Below are 19,911 nucleotides of genomic sequence, written 5' to 3'. Positions count from 1 at the left end.
TTCTGTTTCTACTCAACCTTGTATGTGGATTCATATGGAGTTGAAAGCACATTTGACTTTTAACTGACATGGAATTTAGACTAAAATCCTTTTGATCTAAGTGACCCTATAACGTACTTACGTTCATTTTTTTTAACATAAATGACTGAACGATCCATTTTGTCACTAACAAAACAAACACAACACTGCCCAAACTTTCCTAAATCTTTCAGTAGTGTCTGTTTCAGTAGTTCAGCACTGTTCTGACAATTTTAGCGCTAGCCAGTACATGACTAGCAAACACAGCTTTGATAGCACACGCTAAATGTCCTACGTGTCTTGGCGGAATACTTGTTTATGTCAATTACTATTAATAATAACTTCAATTATTTTCTGAAAAAATGTGTGTTTTACCATATTTTATGTTAGCCACCGTTTTATAAAAGCAATAAGTCACTTGAGGCAGCACGTTACTGCGATTTTATCATGGGGAAGGGTGTTCTAAAACTCGGCCTCTCGTGGCTTATTGCTTTATTAACTTACGTTTACTAATAAAGTTTTTTGCTTTTTGTGTAAAGTTACTTTTTGGGAAACACAAGGTTGTAGATATGTAGATGGAGGAAAATGTTGATAAGTGCAGTTTCTTTAAGTAGCTGGATTCTGTGAATCAAAATAAATAAATAAATAAAATGGATCTGGATCCCAACACAGAGCATCCTTACCTCAGTCTGAGGAGAACAGAGTGACGACAAACAGATAGATAAATCAGCGTTACTCTGATCATCCAGAGAGATTTGCCACAGACAGCAGGTGTTGTGTAAGGAGAGTGTGAGTGGACGCTGTTACATTCAGCCTCATCATCCTCCAGAATAGGAGTGTATGTGGATCACAATGACCCTCCTACACACAGTCCACACCTCATTCACTCAGCCTCTCTATGCTGGATTCTGGGATGGTGGGGAACATCTGTGTGTGTGTGTGCATGTGTGTTCTCTGTAGTTAAAGGGGAATTCCACCATCCATCATCTAAACTGCTTATCCTTCTGGGTCACGGTGGGGTGCTGGAGCCTATCCCAGCTGTCATCGGGCAGAAAGCAGGATACACCCTGGACAGGTCGCCAGTCCATCGCAGGGCAGACAAACAGACGCATACATCCACACACACACTCACACCTCAGGGCAATTTAGCATGTCCAATTGGCCTGACTGCATGTTTTTGGACTGTGGGAGGAAACCCACGCAGACCTGGGGAGAACATGCAAACTCCACACAGAAACGACCCTGGTCACCCGGCCGGGAATCGAACCCAGGCCCTTCTTGCTGTGAGGCGACAGCGCTACCCACTGCGCCACCGTGCCGCCCGGAATTCCACCATTTATTCAAAATTTCTGCGTTATTAAATGATTCAGATATAAACAGAGTGATTCAGAGTGTTTTGATGTGAAATTCTCTATTTCAGAGAAACTTACAATCTCAGAATTGTTAACAGTGGTGGTGACTGGAGCCAGATTTAATGCCTCTAAAAGCTCCCTAACAGATGGTTACATTGAAATGGTTACAAATCCACTGTCCGATGCTCGAGACACTGCTTCACATTATTTTTGAGAAGGTTTTGGACTGCAACATATTTTTTACACCCATTCATTGTGGAGAGGTACATGCAGGGTGTTGTGAGACACAATAGTTACTTATTTTCTTCCAATTTATCGCTGTTTTACATCAAAATTATATTTGAAAATTCAGGAGACACGTGTTCATTGATAGTTTGGGATAGTAAATAAAATGCCTATATTTGCATTGTATACATCACAACACCTGGTTCCTATCAGCATCACTATAACAACATCTTGGTAAGATGTCGTGAATGACTTTGATTACAGCTCAACCACTGCAAATCAGTAAAAAGTCAGTGGAATTCCCCTTTAAGAAACAACTGTGATTTCAAGAAACAGTTGTGATGAACTGTGAGGGTTATAATGTGTTAAAGCCATTGAACAAAATAATTATGGTCGACTTTCTTTTCTGTTTCTGTTAAATTTATTGTTGAAATATAACAGAACACATTAATATATAGTGATAAGTAAACAAAATCAAATGTTTTTTTTTTCCTTGCATAAACATTTCATGGTATTATAGGTTATTTGTTAGTACTAAAAGAGACAACCCTTCACCTCTCAAAAGGCCTTTCCATATGATCAAGTCTTTCCAGAAATACTGGCGCCTCTGGTAACATAAGTAAAACAGGCTGTAAAAAAAGTTCTTTATAGCTTATGCTTTTGATCATTCCTTCAAAACATTAACCAAGATCTGACCTTTATTTGAAGTACAACAATGGAAGGGAGAAAAAAAACTTTTTTATGAAATTCATGTTTAACTTCTCAAATTTCTATAAATATAGACAATTCAGAAGTTCTCATGAGTTACAAACACTTAAATGACATGACTTTCGCTGGGGTATAACTATGAGGTGACACACAGGCCAGATTCCCTCAGTCATCCATCACTATGAGAAAGACCAGAGAAAACAGCAGTGATGTCTGATAAAAGGTTGTTGAGCTGCACAAATTGGAAAATGGCCAAAAAAATAGCCAAGGAGTCGAAACTGCCCATTTCCACTATCAGGGCAACAATTAAGAAGCGTAAAACAACTGGAGATGTTAAGAATCTGCTGGGAAGAGGACGTATGTCTATACTGACCCCACATACAGTGAGGAGCATGGTTCAAGTGGCCAAAGAAGGGCTGTTTGTCTTCTAAAGGCCCTGAACATCTTGTTCAGATACATACTATCATGGACCCCATCAACTACCAGCAGATATTAAATCAAAACCTGCCTTAGCCAGGAAGCTTAAACTGGGCTGTGATTAGATCTTTCAGCAGGACAATGATCCAAAACACAGCTCAAAATTAACATAACAGTCACTCACTGACCACAGAATTAAGGTTTTGCCATGGCCTTCCCAGTCCAATGACCTAAACCCCATAGAAAACCTGTGGGATGAGCTGAAAAGGAGAGTCCTCATGCATGGATCTCAGAATCTGAAGGATCTGGAGAGGTTCTGTATGGAGGACTGGTCTCAGATCCTTCAACATGTGTTCTCCAGTCTCATTAAGCATAATAGGAGAAGACTCAGACCTGTTATCTTGGCAAAGGGAGGCGGCACAAAGGATTAAATGAAGCAGTGCCAACAACTGTGGCACAAAAAAGGATAGTAGGAATAGAAATAGTAATAATAAATAGTAAATAAAGTCATTTTTACAGCCCATTTTGTTCATGCTCTGATGGGTGCTGATATTTGTTGAGGGTTCTGTACGTTAAGGAGTGGTCAGGGATGTGGTTAGTGATGTGGTTAGTGCTAACAGAAGAAAAACACATGATCAAGTCAAAGACTCTTTTGAGACCCTCACTCTAAATGGCAACACTGTTGTCCACATTTCGTGGGTTCAGGTATGTGTACGGCAGATCAAGCTTCTTGTTCCTGGTATCAATTTTCTTCTCAAGATCTTGCAGATCTTTTTTAAACTGGGTTATCAGTTTCAGTGCCGTCTCCTCACTGAACAGCTCTTCGGGGTAATGTCCAAGCGGATACTGAGAAAGTACAACAGAACAATGTTTATGGCTTATTTAGCACTGATGAACAGATTAAGGTCATTGGATTATCTGCGAATTCTGTCATAGGTCAGTGATGAAAAGCACTCAGGATAAAGATCTTATCATGTTCTGATCTGATCTGTTTTCTCACCTTTTCCGTTCCTTTATTTTACATTCATCATCATGTCCTTTGGTGCTATTTGTGCATTGTAGTGGAGTGTATAGACTCACCCGATCAGAGGAGCCCTGGCTCAGCAAGTAGACAACAGCCATTGTGTGAACCGTGGTTCTGACATCAGGTAAGGCCGCAAGAAGGAAGTCCTTTGTGGTGCTTCCTTTATGGCTAGGTGGTGGACATTGGAGAGAGCTTGGAAAGTTAGGCATCCATCCCCCGAAGTCAAACTGAGAGGGCAGAGGTGGTATAAGGGTCAGGCAGTATTGTTTACATTAGTATATTAGATCTAAATTCAGGCAAAATATTTCAAAACCTGGCCGTTGTTGACCGCAGCATGTTGGACAGACACTGTGAAGATCACCATGGTCACAAACTTAGCCAGCTCTTTGACGGTGGAGAAATCCTCTGGAAATCCTTAAAGGGAGGTGAGTGGAAAGGTTTTAAAGCAGGATTTGGAAACAAATACACAAAGAAAAACAACAACAACAACAAAAACATACCAGCTTCACTGTTGTCCAGTAAGGCGTTTTCTCTTATCTCGGTAAGCCAAGCCTGTAGCTCCTTGTCTTCCTGGACGTCTTGATCGCTGTAGTAATGCGACACAAATCCAAACACAAACCTAGAGAAGAAAGAAAGTTATTGCTAAAGCGATAATGATAAACACTTCATCCTTCTTATGATCATATCGCTCACAAAGGGGCAGATTTACTAAGAGAGGCGCAAATTACAGACAGTCTACTGACCCTTTGCGCTGGTGGGGGCAGCCATTTTAGCAGGTTTCTTGCAAATGAACACAGATGCAACTTCATAACTAACATATGAATAGTGCAATATAACCGTGTGTTTGACTTGCATGCTTTTTGTACGAAAAAAGATGTTTAAAAAAAACATATTTTGTTGATCCCTCAACTTCCAAAAGTCTCTTTGTGAAGGCATTAATTGGAAACTTACGTTATATCTTACTACTGTATTTTGTATTTTGTCTCTTTCTTTCTAGGCCCTTGTAGCTTAAGAGTAGTTTGGACCAGCTAGCATACATTCTCCGAACGACAACAAAGCACCCTGTAAGTTGCTCTGGAGATTACAGATTAAAACTGTGACTCATTAGCTTGAAATTACTTATTTTCTCCAGATTTTTGACCAGTTTGACCGTTTTATGCACAATAAAGGGCCATTGCGCCTATTTAGTAAATCACGACAGCCACTTTTTAGCGGCAAACTGTAAAAGGTGCAGAACGTTAGTAAATCTGCCCCCAAAGAATTTTCTTGCCCATACTTGTAAATGATGTTCCACAGGTCCAGACCATCATCTCTGTAGTAGTAATTGGGAATCGTCTCCAATCCCCTCTCCTTGATATCATCCGGCAGACAGAGGGAGCTGTACGTCAGAGAAGAGGCTGCTCTTTTCAGGAGGATGGTCATAGACTTCCCAATGGCAGTGCACTATATGGTGAGGAAAAGCATCATTAAAAAAGAAAACTTGCTGCTATCAAGTGCTATAAACATTACTAGATGTCTACACTGTAGTGTAGAATATCGTCAGAGCAAAGATGTGCACCTTAGCGAAATACCCGTCCACCGAGATCAGCCGATTCCTGGCCATGATGTTGATCTGGAGCGTGTAGCGAGTGTGGGGCAGCAGGAGCTGGAAGATGAAGAGTGAAAAAGCCTTTTACTGTAGGGCTGGACGTTCACTACACGACTTTTAAAAGCTTGACAGATTTCTAAAACGGAGAGCGTCACAAACTTAACGTTCGTTTGTCCCAGAACTTGCTGTCTTTTTGTCATGATGGTGCTCACACTAGACGACAGGGCAAAGAGAGAGAATAACACACACAACGAGTTTGGGCTACGAATAAGAACTCAAACTCCCAGAACTCCTCAGATCACAAGATACAAACAAAGCTAAATGTACTGGACTGGACCTGTTTGTACTTTTATGCAGATCGAAAGCGCAAACTGGGGATTATTATGGGCTTGAGAAACGCTGATATCACAGTGAGAGCTGGAAAAATGTTTCACTACAAACTGGCAGCTGAGCTGAGAGTGTTTTGACGGTCTGCTGTTCAGGCGGTGTTCATGCACATCTCTTCGCCTGTTTTTCCGCTCTTCTAGCTCTCTGATTGGCTGTTGTTTGAATCGCTCCTTGGGTAAATCTCTGACCTTCTCACACTGCAGGACTCGTGAAGGTTTTGAGTCATAAATATCAAACATGTTTGATAATATCGGACGGTCTCCGATCGTTTCAGAGTCCAATCTGAGGGCTAAAGATTCAGTTTGATCGTACAGATACAAGACGAGATTTGACTGTACGCAAGTCAGGTGACCAAGGGGTAACGAGAGGAAACTCACAGTTGGTGGTAACTAGGCCTTGTGTTAGCAATGCTAACAGGACAGCTAACTTAACCCACTGTCCATGCATGATGTGCACATTTCTAATGTACTGCTGTTTTTGCTGAGTGTACCAGTTTGATAAATCCATGCTATAGTTGTATCCCAGCTGAGCTGACAGTGAGATACTGGTTAAAAACAAGGACGCAGTGTTAGGCTGTGTAAGTGCTGGAGAAAAAAGGTCACCTTATACAGGGGATGACATGAAGGCAAGTTGCGTATCATGGCCACAGTGAAGACCTCGCCCAGCAGGTGAGTGCGCAGCAGATGGAAGTTCAGCTCATGTTCACTAAACTCCGCATTTCTCACAAAGATCTTCGCCAACAACCAATCAGTCTCAGAGTCGGAGGGCAGAAAGATGGGACTCCCTGCTCCAGGCTCCTGGTTCAACTGAAAAAAAAACCCCACCACACCTTACAAATAGGCTACATTAATCAAGAGAAAAACTTTAGTTCTGGAGGAAGCCAGCCACTGGCACAGTACTGTATTTTTAAATGCAATACAAAACTTACAAAATTACATATTCACATCAGTATACTGTAAAGTGAATTAAAAATATATTATTTTCTAAATATTATATAGATATGCACAGACACATTAGGAGATGAAAAAATACAACAACTATTTTCAAATTGTAGTTAAAGTGCATCTTAAATATGTTTTTAAGAGTCAAAAGCCTAATAAAATAATCAAATGATTCATTTCAGTTTTTCAGAAATATAAACAGCTGTTGCTTCATAAGCTAACAGGCTAACAGGATCCTCTAATATTCATTGTTATGCTTCCAGTTGAAGTATTACTGAAGGATTCACTGAAAAACTGCAATATACAAAATACAATCATGTTACATTCATGTCTTAAAAGTTCCAAAAGTCAGTATACAAGCTGGAGCTGTCTAGAGTTACACTTAGAGTTGAAAAATGAATGTAAACCACCGTTAGCTTGGCGCTAACATTACGCTGCAAATCCCATAGAGACAGAATCCCATGGTTAGCTGAAATTAGAAATAGAAACTAGCATGCTTTTACAAAGCTAGATAACATTAACATCACGATAGTATAAATGTATTGCATTTACAAGCGTTCACGGTTCAGCTAGCATTAAACAGAGGTGTGAATTAGGAACTACATTTACTCTCATTACTGTACTCAGTACAGTGTTCTCTGTAACGGTACTTTTTTGTATTTGAGTAAATTATCACGGAAGGTGGGGGGAGGAAACACATCAGGCCAAGAGAAACACCTAGGCCATTTTCCCCGATCAGGAGTGGAACATGACAGTCGACCTCGTCAGGCAGCTCCGTTTCCCGGTCAAGATCACTGCTACATCTCTCCGCCCTGACATAGTGGTATGGTCCACCAAGGCAAAGTCTGTGCTCCTCATTGAGCTCACAATACCAGCGGAGGAGGGGATGGAACGCAGGAAGGCCAAGTACTCAGAACTGGCTGCTGAGTGCCGGGAGGCTGGCTGGAAGACTACCATCTATCCAGTGGAGGTTGGATGCCGAGGCTATGTGGGGCTGTCAACCATATGCCTTTTGAGGGACGCAGGAGTGACTAGAGGGAACCTAAAGAAGGCAACCAAAGAGCTAGTGGAGGTGGCTGAGGGGGGGGAGCTTTTAGCTCTGGCTGAGGAGGAGAGACAAGTGATGGGGAAAGAACAACTAACCCCGACAACAGCCACGGAGGGTAACACCTATCAGCTGTCGGGGGTGACAGGGAGACGCTCCAGGATTAAAGGAGTGAAACGTTAATCAAGGGTGGTTTCTGGCTGATGACCCTGCAGCTGACCCGTGGGCACCGGAGGAGGTGCGACTGGCAGCAATGCCTAGCAGGTGTTCCATCTTCCTGTACATTTACTCACTGCAGTTACAGTACTTGTACTTCAGTAGGGATTTTCAGTACATTTTACACCCCTGGCATTTAATAGTGGAAACTGGAAGACAAATGTCCTTTTCCTGCTTCAGAAAAGAACTTTTGGCAGCTAGTTTTATGGTAAAGCTGATAATACTGTATGTTTTGATGCAGCGTTGTATTTGTTACAATTATTTTACAGTAGCCATACAATTAGAAGTTTTATACAGTATAATCTGCCTGTGCTGTAAATGTTTACCCAGAATTCAACATGGGATGTGGAATAAAACTCTGGCTTTAACACAGAACTTTGTGGTAGAAATTACAGAAAGTCTTTTATGTATAGCTGACAGCAGTGTAACCTATTCTAATCTATTCCAAAACTAGAGAAGGTGGGCTAACCTTGCCCTGCCCCCACCCCACCACCGACAACCCCACCTCCCAAAAACACCTGGTCCCTGGCCCCACAACAAGTTGAACTAATGACATCTTACCTGGATGGCAATTGGTATCAGTTTGCCCTGAGTGCTGAAAAGCAGGCAGAGTGGAGCTGCCAGATACTGCTTTTTCTTGTTGATCTCATTTCCCTCAAGGTCTCTCAGCCTTTCATAGTCACAGAGGAAGATATTTCCCCTCTGATTGAGCACAAAAAATCAACTGATCAGTTGAGCACAAAAAAATATAGCAGCAAGCAGCAATCATAGGGGTCCAAGCACTCGGTCTTCATTCACATCTAATGTTATTAATAATTGATTCATTTGAACTTCAGTGTCTTACAAAGCTGAGGATACAAACTTGATATTGTTTCAAGTTGTTCTTCGATTTAGTAAGGACAGGGAGCTGAACACCTTCTTATGGGAAGGGAGATTTGTTTCATGGAGAGCCACAAGTGGCCCATGGCAGTGCTGCATTTTTGAGACAATTTATTGGTATGGAGCAATAAGGAACCAAGCACCAAATTAGGAAATTAGGAATTTCCATCTTTCAGTTATTGTGATTATTAAGTAATATAATTGAAAATAAACTCAGAATACACCCTCATGTTATTTTGAAAATGTTTCAAATTCGGTTATAGTCAGGCAATTACTGTTTGTAGCACTTTAAGTCAGAATAAGTCAGGTCACACCAATTTGTTCAACTTTGTAGCTAAACTGTGCTTAAAAGTCGTGATGGTTTTAGAATGTATACTCAGACTCCACAGACAAATTTTGAGGTAACTAGATAATAACTCAAAGATTAGTAAGAAAACATCCATTTTTAAACTTTTATCAATTACACAACAACTTTTTTTGTATTTGCACAATTGTCAGACTTGGCAGAATACATGACTTGGACCAATATGTTTTTCCAGAAGATAAATTAAGAAAGAAATATGACTGCTTCTATGTTTTGAAGTAGACCATTTGCAATAGTAAGAGAATTATATTTAACTGCATGAAGAAGTCAAAAGGTGTCTTTTTTTTTTTTACCGCCATTTCCGATTCCAACGTGCTCGACTCTGGTAAAAAACCTCTGACCATTTCATTTGTGACTGGGAATTTCTCAGGCAGCTTTGAGCAGCACTTGATGATCATGGGATTCAGACCATTTAGAAACTGGTATCCAAAGAATTCATCCTTCCTCCAGTTCTTCTGCACATATTCTGCAAAGAAAATGACAAAGAAAAGAGATTTGATATAACTATGGCAGTTTTCACATATGAACCTCGGAAAATGTCTGGAAAATGAGGTCTGGACATTAGCTGGAATTGCTACACACATGTAGGGTACGGCCGGAGATTTTCAGTGTCAGACACGTTCTCACTACAGGACATGTTCTGGGTGGTTTAGGTGAAGGGCAGCACATGTACACAGTGGAAATCTCAGAGTTTTGTTTACAGCACATCAAATATGGCGGACAAGGCTACCGACTCATCCGTGATTATTTTTGCATCAATATTAATACTACATGTATTTGGACATTTCCGCAATATCAACGAAAGTGTGGAAAGAAATATACAGGCAAGCAGAAAAGACCATGAAGCAGCTACACTCTGTGCACAAAGATCCTACAAGCCCACTCTGAATTCTTCAGAAAATTACCTGCTCTATTCACACATGGGTTCACTCGGACATTACCCGGGACTTTGTAGTAGGGGGCTGACAGGAAGAAGTCCGGGTCATGTCCAATAAACTAATTCGGACATTTGCCTTCACACATACAGCTCCTCCGGGTAATTTCTAGAAAGGTTCTGGGTTACTGTGCATGTCTGAAAGAGGCATATTAAGTTTTGGGAATTTGGCGACCTCTCTGGTGGAAATCTGTAATTGCATGCATCACGCAGAAGAACATTTTTTAATGTGGGTTGAGCTTCGAACCCCTTCCCCAAGTGTATAAATCTGATGCATACAAAGAGAATTCAAAGAAAACTCAGTTAAAACTTGGTAAAGGACGCGTCTTCTGTGGATATGAGTTAATTATCAAACTTTAGTATTGTCATCATAACTTTATCAGTAAAATGTTGATTTTGTATTTGAGACCTAAACATTGAGCCTTTTTGCACCTGGGCATGTGATGTGCATGTAACAGGTAAAGATGTATGACATGGTGTCCCGACTCAACGCCTCTGACTTTGAAATGATTATGTCATGCTTTACAGGGCAACTTGCAACAGTGCACACTCACCATTTTAGTCTGTATTAATCCTCCTGATGCACTAATAATACTTCTTTCAGTTTTAATAAGAAAAAATCTTACATAGTGCTGCTTTGACGTGGATTCGCTGGTGCAAGTAAATTACCAAAAGTCTTTGTCTTGTAGGAGAGAATCCCATTGAGCTCTTCAATGCTGTTCCATGTGTCGTCTGAAGGGAATTCCAGTTTCAGCTTCATGAAACTGTGAAAAATGTAAATTGATGCATGAAAGGAGAACCATCAATATGCAAACCTGACAGCTGATTATTCAAACACAGAGAACTTACGCTGCACCCCTGGTGAACAGGAATTCTTTTTCTCTGGTGAAAGAGAATCTGACCTCAGGTGGCAACTCACTTGGACTTTCAGCGAGGACAACATGAGGTAATCCTGGAGAAAGTATACTCCACCTGTAGGACATAAATACATAATACATAAACGAGTCAGACCTTTGAAAATGCATTGTGTTGTTACATGTTTTAACTAACTTCAGGAACAAGTATCATAGACCTAAAATGCAAGACAGTGTATCAGTACTTTCTGGAAATAAAATGCAGCATGTTACATGTATGGTTATGTGTTTTAATAGTTTGGTGGGACTTTGTCCACTTCGCCATTAAAGTGTTGGAGGCTTGCATGTTGGTTGCAAATGCAAGGTAGGGCTTTCCAATACTCATTATCCATCCAGGCAATGGTCAAAACACAAGCAGGCAACATAGACAGATCCATAGTCAGAAACCAGACAGGCAAAGCAGGGGTCAAAACACAGAAACAACTGAAAGAAAACACGGCTTGGTACTCAGGTTAGAAACCCAGAGGGGGAGAGATCTCTGGAAGTGCAAGACAGAAAGCAGGCCCGGACCATCAAGAGGCACAGCCACAACTGGCTGGAGGTCCAGAGGGAAGGGCAATCCATCAACCAGGTCAACAGAGGGAACGGGGTCAGAACCAGGAATGTGGTCCAGCTGAGTGGGGCACTTGGAAGCCAGCTGAAGAGTCATACACTGGCCTGGAACAAAAGGAGCAACTCTGGTAACCAGCACAGAAGGAGTATTCCGAAAAAGCCAGCACTGGGATTCGACACAGGGGCAGCAGTCCTAAAAGCTGGCACTGGAGAAGTTCTGGAAGGCGGCACAGGAACAGGACAGGAGGCCAACACAGGAGCCACATAGAGAATGAGCACTGGAAGAGCAGCGGCTTGGGAAGTCGCCACCAGATCAGGGCAAGGACCTGGCACAGGAGCTGCATGGAGAACTAGCACTGGTGAACAGTAGCAGCTTGGGAAGCCAGCACCAGATCAAGATGGGGAGCCAGCACAGGAGCCACATTGGAGCCCTGCGTGGAGCCGGAACAGAGCCCAACACTGGAGTAGCCTGTGGAGCAGGAACAGTAGTGGACTGGCGCGCAACAGAAGCAAATCTGATCTTAATTCAAGAATGTTGTCTTACAGCATCTTATCTCCAGTTAGGAAATCTTAACTTACTCAATGGAAGTCAACAATCAACTGTCATGTCTGTTATGTGGCAACCGACCATATGCGCACAGCTGAAATGTAAACACATAATCAAAATAAAGAAGTTAGTTAGCGAGATAGCTAATGTTAGCTACCGTTGCGAAAGTAAAAAAGGCCAAAAAAAAAAACCTCAAGCACGATAAGCTTAAAGTTAAGAATATTGTCTTAGCGCTTCGTGCTGCAGTTTCAGTTTCCCCGAACGCTTTAGCTAACGTTACTCCTCCTGATAAACAGACACATGTTCAGCTCTGTCTCCTCATTATTCACCACCATCACTGTAATATTGTATCTGACGAGCTGTTATCATTAACACACAAAGGTAATAAGAGGAACGGTGGAGATCGAGTCTGCAGCGTCTGGGGTTTTAAAACCCTCACAAGTCAAATCACTGTTTTCAGTGTAGATAAATGTATCATCGTTATGCTAGTTGCAGTGAACTGTGCTGCCTGACACTCAGTAACCATAGAAACAGATGGTTAAACAGAAGTTAAGACACCTCTGGGGTTTATCTTAAAGTTAGGACAGTATTTAGGAGATTTAGTCTAGTTAGAATGTTTCTATAATACTGTTTTCTCATCTGGAGTTATTTGGATACTTAAGAATGGCTGTTCTGCAATAGCTTCTATCCTAAAGTCAGTCCTAACTGAAGTCACAGTGTCTAAACAGTCTTAAGAAATTAAGAAACAGTCTTAAGAAGTTTCTGTACTACGGTCCCAGGTTATGAAATGCATGTTTAGATGTTTATCTTGAACTTTTGACAATGCAAAAAAGTCTGAGCTGTAATGACAGTCTGTGCATTTTACTGTAGGTAAGTAAGAACATGAGTGTGTCAGTATGATGTTCACTTACTTAAAGTCTTGGCATCGTCTCTTCAGATTGTCATGTCTGTGTGCCAGCAGTTCAGGAGCTGTGTCCTGGGTTTTTAGCACGGCTACGTGGGAAATGTAAAATGTATTTAATAATTGTATGAAAAATATGTCCCTGCCTTGTTATTATGCATGTTTTTGATGTCCAATAATGAGGAAATATATGGATGAATATATGCCTGATAACAATATTGTATTTTTAAACTTATCTCACAGCAGGAACACACTGTTCCCTCCTAAACTGGCGCTTTGAATCGAGTCAGTTAATTGCTAAACTGCACTATAATTCACCATTTTTACGCACCTACAGAATCCCTGAGAATCAGCTTCTTATCACAGTTCATCCAGCTATGACATGGGAAAAGCATACAGGCTCCTTCAGGTGTCGTTACAATGATTTTGGAGCAGAACCAGTCGTCATCCACAAATGCCATAAAGGATGGTGACTTAGCTTCCAGTTCAACCAGTAAGAGTTTGCCTATATTCGCTTTGCATTCGACTGTGAAATTTTGCACCTGTTGAGATATAAAGGTTTACACGCTTTAGTCAAGCACATTAATAATTTGGATAATTGTGAACCCCAGACGAGAGCCACGAGAGACGGTGTGAGGACAGTGTCCAAGTCCGCACTCAGGGAGGCAGCACACACTTGAGGCGCTGCCACTGTCCTCATGCCGCCTCTCACGGCTCTCATTGGGGTCCTGGGCTCAATAATATATACATATCCACTGCATTCCCCATGAACACGTTCTTCATCTACTAGCTATCAGGCCATTCTGACTGTCTCTGACTGCCTGCCAGGCTTCGTCTTGATTTCACATGGACCTTTAAGCATTACAAGACCCCAAACATGCCATAAAACATTCCATAAAATGGCTCTTGTTCTTCCACGCAGTGTTGGCTGGGTCACCCCAATTTATTTACCTTATGTTTTCTTAGTGCTCTTGCTATTTAAAGGAGCATTCCACTAAATTTTCTAAATTTCTGCATAATTAAATGGTCGAATTGTAAACAAAGTCATTCAGAGTGATTTACCATGAATAACAGGATTTCACCTATTTTTTTAAAGGGGACCTATTATGCTTTTATTGCCAGTTTCAGTTTCAGTTTCTCAAACGCTTTACCCGACCGCACTAACGTTATTCCTCCAAATAAACAGACACTCGTTCAGCTCTGTCTCTTCATTATTCACCACCATCACCGTAATATTGTATCTGATGAGTTTTCATCAACATTAACACATGAAGGTAATAAGAGGGGATGGTGGTGATCGTGTCTGCAGTGTATGGGGCTTTTAAACGCTGTTAGAAAAAAACCCTCTCAAGTCAAAGTTTTCAGTGTAGATGAACGTAGCGTCATTATGCTAAGACACTGTTGGGGTTTATCTTAAAGTTCAGACAGTATTTAGGAGATTTTGTCTAGTTAGGATGTTTGTGTAATATTGTTTTCTAATCTGGAGTTAATGATAAGATTATGAAAGAAGTGTTGTTCTGTAACAGCTTCTGTCCTAAATTCAGTCCTAACTGAAGTTGTCATGGTAGCTAAACATATAAGATACGATTTCAGACTTAAGAAGTTTCTTTAATATGACCTCTGGCTAATATTCAAGTCTGTAATTTTCTCCTCAATGAATCATTTCACATCAGACTACTCTGAATGACTTTGTTTTTTATTTTATAATGACCCAATTTGAAAACGGTGGAATTCCCCTTTTCAGATCCCCTTTTTTTCTTATATGGGTACTTCTAATGAAAAACCGATTGATTTGGATCAGACCTGATCAGACATCATAATTTTTTTTATTAAGAATTTCTTTGCCATTTATTTTATTTATTTTTATGAATGAAAATTTTGTTTATCGTGTTCAGGAAAATCTTTATTATAACAGCCACAATAGGAAGAAAAAACAGATAATAAAACATTAAATTAATCAATTTTTAAATTTTACCTGCAACTACTTGAGTCCCTAAATTAAATTTTTATTTTGTTTGTTTATTTACCAAAGACACCAATTTTATAACTTATGGTTTTGTATTTTTTCAATTAAACCAGAATATTTTCAAAACTTTTGTAACATTTCTAGTTGTGCAATCAGAGAACTGAATGAACTTACTGATCCGGCCCAAAAGCCTGTGAGCGTTTTAAGCTGTTGGGGTTCACTGCTAGAGAGTGTTCCAATTAACTTGATGTAGATCTTGTTAGAGGTTCCAGCGCCAAGAACGTCACCAGTGAAGACCTGGATTTTGTACTTGCTCATGGTGACCCTGTGATTAAAGATAATGCAGTGAAAACGCATGTTATATTGTACATCTGGTCATATTTTTAGTGCAATACCTGATAATAAACCAGTTCATAAACTGCTTTTGAGAGTCTCGGTCATCATGTATTGAACCATATTGGTATTGTGGATCAAAATATTAATATATTAATAAAAAACTGAAATACTGTCAGATCATCATCATCACTCACCTGATGCAGGACTGATACTCAGCGCAGACTGTTCACTCTTCAGCAGCTGTTTGCAGAAAGAGCAGAGCAACCTCACCAGAAGTGACACAGCCTTTCCAGCTCTGACACATTTATGCACTCACTGACACATCTGACCAAGACCCTCCCAAAGAGGGTGTGTCTGTGGGTTAGATTTCACTGGAATTGGACCAGGAAGGGGAATTAGATGTGAAGACAAATGTCCTACAAATGAAGTTGTAAGAAATCTAATACTAAACCAGCAGAGAAACTTAGAATTACAAAGATTCTTAACAGTTAGTGTTTGTTTGCTCCAAAAAAGTAGTGATTTTATGTCTGTAACCGATTTGTTTAACAATTTCCAAACTTCTCCTTGAAATATTGATGTTTTTCATTTTAATCTACTACCTGGTTTGGCTAATTAAGCCCTCATTAAAGTAATTAAGAGTGCTGTAGGTTGATTTGAACAAACCCAGACTTAGAACCAAGATATCAATCACTTGTTTACGGTGGTGAAATGGTTCTTCAGGTTGATGGATAATGTGCTGTATATGGTTCTATATAGAACTTTTATAAAAAGGGTTCTTCTGCTGTTACAAACTTGTATTTTAAGATACTGCAGCTTTTATGTTCTGCTTAGTTAGTCATAAACTATGGCTGATGTGACCAAATGCACTGAAAAGCCTGCCGTTACTGACCAAACCAAAAAGTCTTTTTTTGTTTTTTTAACATCCAACAGCTCGTTAGCTAACAATTCTGAAGGAGTCAGGAGGCTGTAGTTCTCCTCTTATTCAAATTTTCTGTTCCACCTTAAATATCAATGAATTCGTTTCACACTTTCAGGTGGCATGAAAATATTAATGAATACAGTCCTGCCTTTTCTCTGCTGTGTTAAAAAGCACATAGATCTAATAGAAGCGCATCAGGTATCTTGTTTTTTACATTCAATACAAGTTTAGCATTTTTCACTCATGTAAAAGGTTAAAGGTCGTGTTATACATCACATCTCGTCAAGATTCCTGAGTTTACCAGTTGTAAATATGATTTTGTCAGCCTTTCCAGTGCAGTTTGCAAGTAGGAAAACTGTTATTTCCCAGTTTTCAACACCACTCGAATGCTTCTAATTGGTCCATAGAATTAAAATAACGAATATGGTTTGGCTGAAAAAGACCACAAACAGCTGTTCTCTTCAACACCAAACGACACCCCCACCACCCCCGAAAAAAACTTGAATTTACACAATTCGTGCAAGTGGCCTTTTTACCATTAAAAATGGAGAATATTGCCGAAAGTTGATGAGCTTTCACGTATGGAATAAGAAAATAAGACCTACCTCACGTTGCTGCAAAAAGTTCCTAAACCAGCCAATATGTCATGACTGATTCAGGACATGGACGAACGTTCTGACCCAGATAAGAACATGGGCATTGCTAGGCCAGAAGCCCAACTTCCCAAATAAATGTACATTACTAGTTCAAATCATATAGTTTAATTTATTCTTATTCACAATTTACTGCATTTGCAGGGCATGACCTGGGGGGAGGCGCTGCTACTGCTCTAATACAGTGCTGCCTTTGCTGTACTACCAGAGATTGACTAACGTAACGATCAAATTAGACCTTGTAAATTGTAAGCCAATCATATCAGACCATGCAATTTGTAAGCCAATCATATCAGACCTGGGTCTCTGGTTTTACTCCCTGAAAAATAATGACAGTTAGAAACCACTGAAGCTGAAGACAGGATTTTGGTCCACTAAAGTCCACTAAAATAAATTTAGACCTTTTTCAAAATCTATAATGTGCAGAATGAAACGGCAAGTAGTGACAAGAGTGAATCTACCCACTTACAATATGGACTTTACAATGTGGCAAATTATGGTCAGTATAGCTGGCTCTTGGATTTTTACTCAGTTGCTCGTTAGCTAGCTAACACTGGGTTTACGTGAGGCAGTTAAAAGGCTAACAATAACATTAGCTAGCTAGCTGATGAGACAACTAGTTTGACCCAGAGCCGGTTTATGAGGAGCCTGGTCTCTTCCTATTTCCACTGTTATATCAAACTATAACTGGAGTTCAAAAGTGCTCAAAAATATAACAGCGACTCTTTAAGCGTCTATAAAGTATGATTTTCCATCTTAGCCCATTTATTTTGGACCTGCTTCGGAGCGCCTTATAGCGTTTGAGAAACCCGATAAACATTCCATAGTGGTATTTCTCCTCTCTACAGGTTCTCTGGTTTAACCTCACTTCTTAGTGAAAGTGTGAGAGTGTGAATGAGGGAGAGAGCTAGAAGTGACATTTCCAGCTCTTTATATTGTCTGTTTTTATATTTCTCTTAAGTATTTGGAAACAGTGACTCAAGTATTTGCCATATATTGTTGTTTACAAGTTAATATCAGTGAAAAGTTCATTTACTGTTGATCATAACACAATTTTCTATCCCTCACTTCCTCAACCTGTAACTTAGAGGGAAATGAAGAGGTGTCAGTTCTGTCAAAGGCCAATCAGAAAAGTAGATTTTACCAGGTAGCCTCTTCCAGTGGTTCCAAAACGCACTTCATCATGTTCTTCATAACTTTCATTTTTCATAAGCTACATTCAGAAGGTGGGGGTCATATGAGAGCTGTAACTGTCTTCTTTCCAGTCAAATAGATGGGCGATGTAATTTTAAACCGTTATAATAAAAGAAGCTGAACTCAATTTTTTTTTTCTACTGAAAGTCGACCCATTTTTCCACAAATCTGGGCTGTAAACTATAAACAGATGGCGACTCTTCAGTGATCTGCTCTGTAAAAATTATTTTTATAAAATAACACAAAGAGCGTCTAAGATTTTTGGCTTTCAGCAGTAAATTGTAAGCATATAGCAATATGTGTGATCATAAAACACATGTTCTGTTAATTTGAGGGGAGCTTTTACAAATAAAAAATAAATAAATAAATAAAAATTTACATTTATTTCATGCAGTTACTGAATAATTTGCCTTATGATTTGATTACGTAAATTCAGATGGACAAACCAAAATATGCCCTGGAGAATAAGAGGTTAAAACAAAAAAATAACCGATTTCTCATTATTTGTTGTTTGTAAGTAAATTGTTGGTAAAGTTTAATAAAATAATGTTACTACACACAGATGAGGTGAGAGGGAGAGAAAGGCCTATTCCTGTGCATTAAGTTATCAAAGGCCATCATTTTTAACTTTTATTTTTTTTTGTTTTACACTACAGCGTGTTGGAATATGAAGGATGATGACTGCACTGCTGTTAGCCATAGGCTATGACCTCATATCGTAACATAGCTGTACACAGCCTGTTTGGAAAACATGCTGTCTTTATGCAACCAGGTCAGGTCAACACAGTTCATTCTAAACATGGGCAGCGTGTTTCTGGACATTTATACCATCCAACTTGACTGACAATCACAATAGAGGGAAACACTGGCGATGGATGATACTGTCATCAATCTGCCCAAACCTAATTATTTTAATACATATTTTCAACCATTTAATTTACAGAGGTCACATATTTTAAGAGGACCGTTGTGGCTTCCTTAACTGTCGTGCACACACCCTCAACATAAATAGATATAGATTAAATGTGTTGTTTTTTTGGTTCTGTGGTGTTTTAATGAAGTGTTTTCTGTGGCCACATATACATAGACAAATGTACTGCGGTACGGGTTTATTGTTTACTGTATTGTTATCATTGTTTGGGAAAATGGCGATTGTGAAATGCAGACAATCTGTAGATCTATGGAGTTAAAAAACAAGAATTACACAATACTGAATGTGCTCTTTCGATCACCCACTAAACATACCAACATTCAGACAGTCTTCAGAGAAACGCTGCAGTTTCGGAGATCTGATTTATTTTCCTCCATAATTTTACCATCAGAATCACAAATTTATTTATAATATATAAACTTTAACCACTACAATAATGATTCTAAGTGTTAAAATGGGGGAAATGTTGCTCTTAAAGGTGAATTCAACCAACTACTCTAAATATAAACTGTATAATTCGATTGTTAAGATGTAAACAATGTCATTCAGAGAGGTTTAATGTGAAAATTCTAGAGGAATTCAGAGTCAGAATTCATATTTTTAACCCTTGTGTGGTGTTCAGGTTTGTGGAACCCATTTTCAGTGTTTACCAAAAGAAAAAATTACGTGATTTATCATTATTTCAACCTCAGATTCTTGTCTTTTGCTCATTTTCTGTGAAGAACATATAAAATAACCCATTTTCAGATTCCTCAAGGGTTCTTTAGTAAGGAAAATGTTTTTTTATAGAACCATAAGCACTCAAAACCCCTTTGCATGACTAAAGGGTTCCTTGCATCATGAAATGGCTCTTTAGATGAATTGTGCTGTGGATGGTTCTTTCTGAAAATGGTTCTATAT

At 39.6% G+C, this 19,911-nt stretch overlaps 1 protein-coding gene across 2 annotated transcripts in view; it reads right to left on the bottom strand.

The window, feature by feature from the left end:
* Nucleotides 1-15,617, bottom strand: part of LOC118815182 (hydroperoxide isomerase ALOXE3-like) — a 99,509-nt gene extending 83,892 nt beyond the window's left edge. Inside the window, exons 1-15 of one of the 2 annotated variants that reach the window (XM_036581131.1) lie at nucleotides 15,509-15,617; nucleotides 15,153-15,303; nucleotides 13,344-13,554; nucleotides 13,023-13,104; nucleotides 10,948-11,070; nucleotides 10,768-10,862; nucleotides 9,458-9,630; nucleotides 8,483-8,623; nucleotides 6,322-6,525; nucleotides 5,303-5,389; nucleotides 5,021-5,187; nucleotides 4,245-4,363; nucleotides 4,058-4,158; nucleotides 3,801-3,971; nucleotides 2,000-3,566 (exon numbers count right to left, since the gene is read on the bottom strand). In XM_036581131.1, coding sequence (XP_036437024.1) covers nucleotides 3,387-3,566; nucleotides 3,801-3,971; nucleotides 4,058-4,158; nucleotides 4,245-4,363; nucleotides 5,021-5,187; nucleotides 5,303-5,389; nucleotides 6,322-6,525; nucleotides 8,483-8,623; nucleotides 9,458-9,630; nucleotides 10,768-10,862; nucleotides 10,948-11,070; nucleotides 13,023-13,104; nucleotides 13,344-13,554; nucleotides 15,153-15,296 — 1,998 coding nt within the window. In that variant the 5' untranslated portion in view covers nucleotides 15,297-15,303; nucleotides 15,509-15,617 and the 3' untranslated portion in view covers nucleotides 2,000-3,386. Of the gene's footprint in view, nucleotides 1-1,999; nucleotides 3,567-3,800; nucleotides 3,972-4,057; nucleotides 4,159-4,244; nucleotides 4,364-5,020; nucleotides 5,188-5,302; nucleotides 5,390-6,321; nucleotides 6,526-8,482; nucleotides 8,624-9,457; nucleotides 9,631-10,767; nucleotides 10,863-10,947; nucleotides 11,071-13,022; nucleotides 13,105-13,343; nucleotides 13,555-15,152; nucleotides 15,304-15,508 lie in introns of those variants that run through there. The other variant, XM_036581130.1, reaches the window with a different exon arrangement.
* Nucleotides 15,618-19,911: the final 4,294 nt, after the last annotated feature.

The sequence above is a fragment of the Colossoma macropomum genome, unplaced genomic scaffold (assembly GCF_904425465.1).
Source record: "Colossoma macropomum unplaced genomic scaffold, Colossoma_macropomum, whole genome shotgun sequence".
Taxonomy (NCBI): domain Eukaryota; kingdom Metazoa; phylum Chordata; class Actinopteri; order Characiformes; family Serrasalmidae; genus Colossoma; species Colossoma macropomum.
Note: the sequence above shows the minus strand (reverse complement) of the source record. Positions and strands in the feature narration are given on the sequence as shown.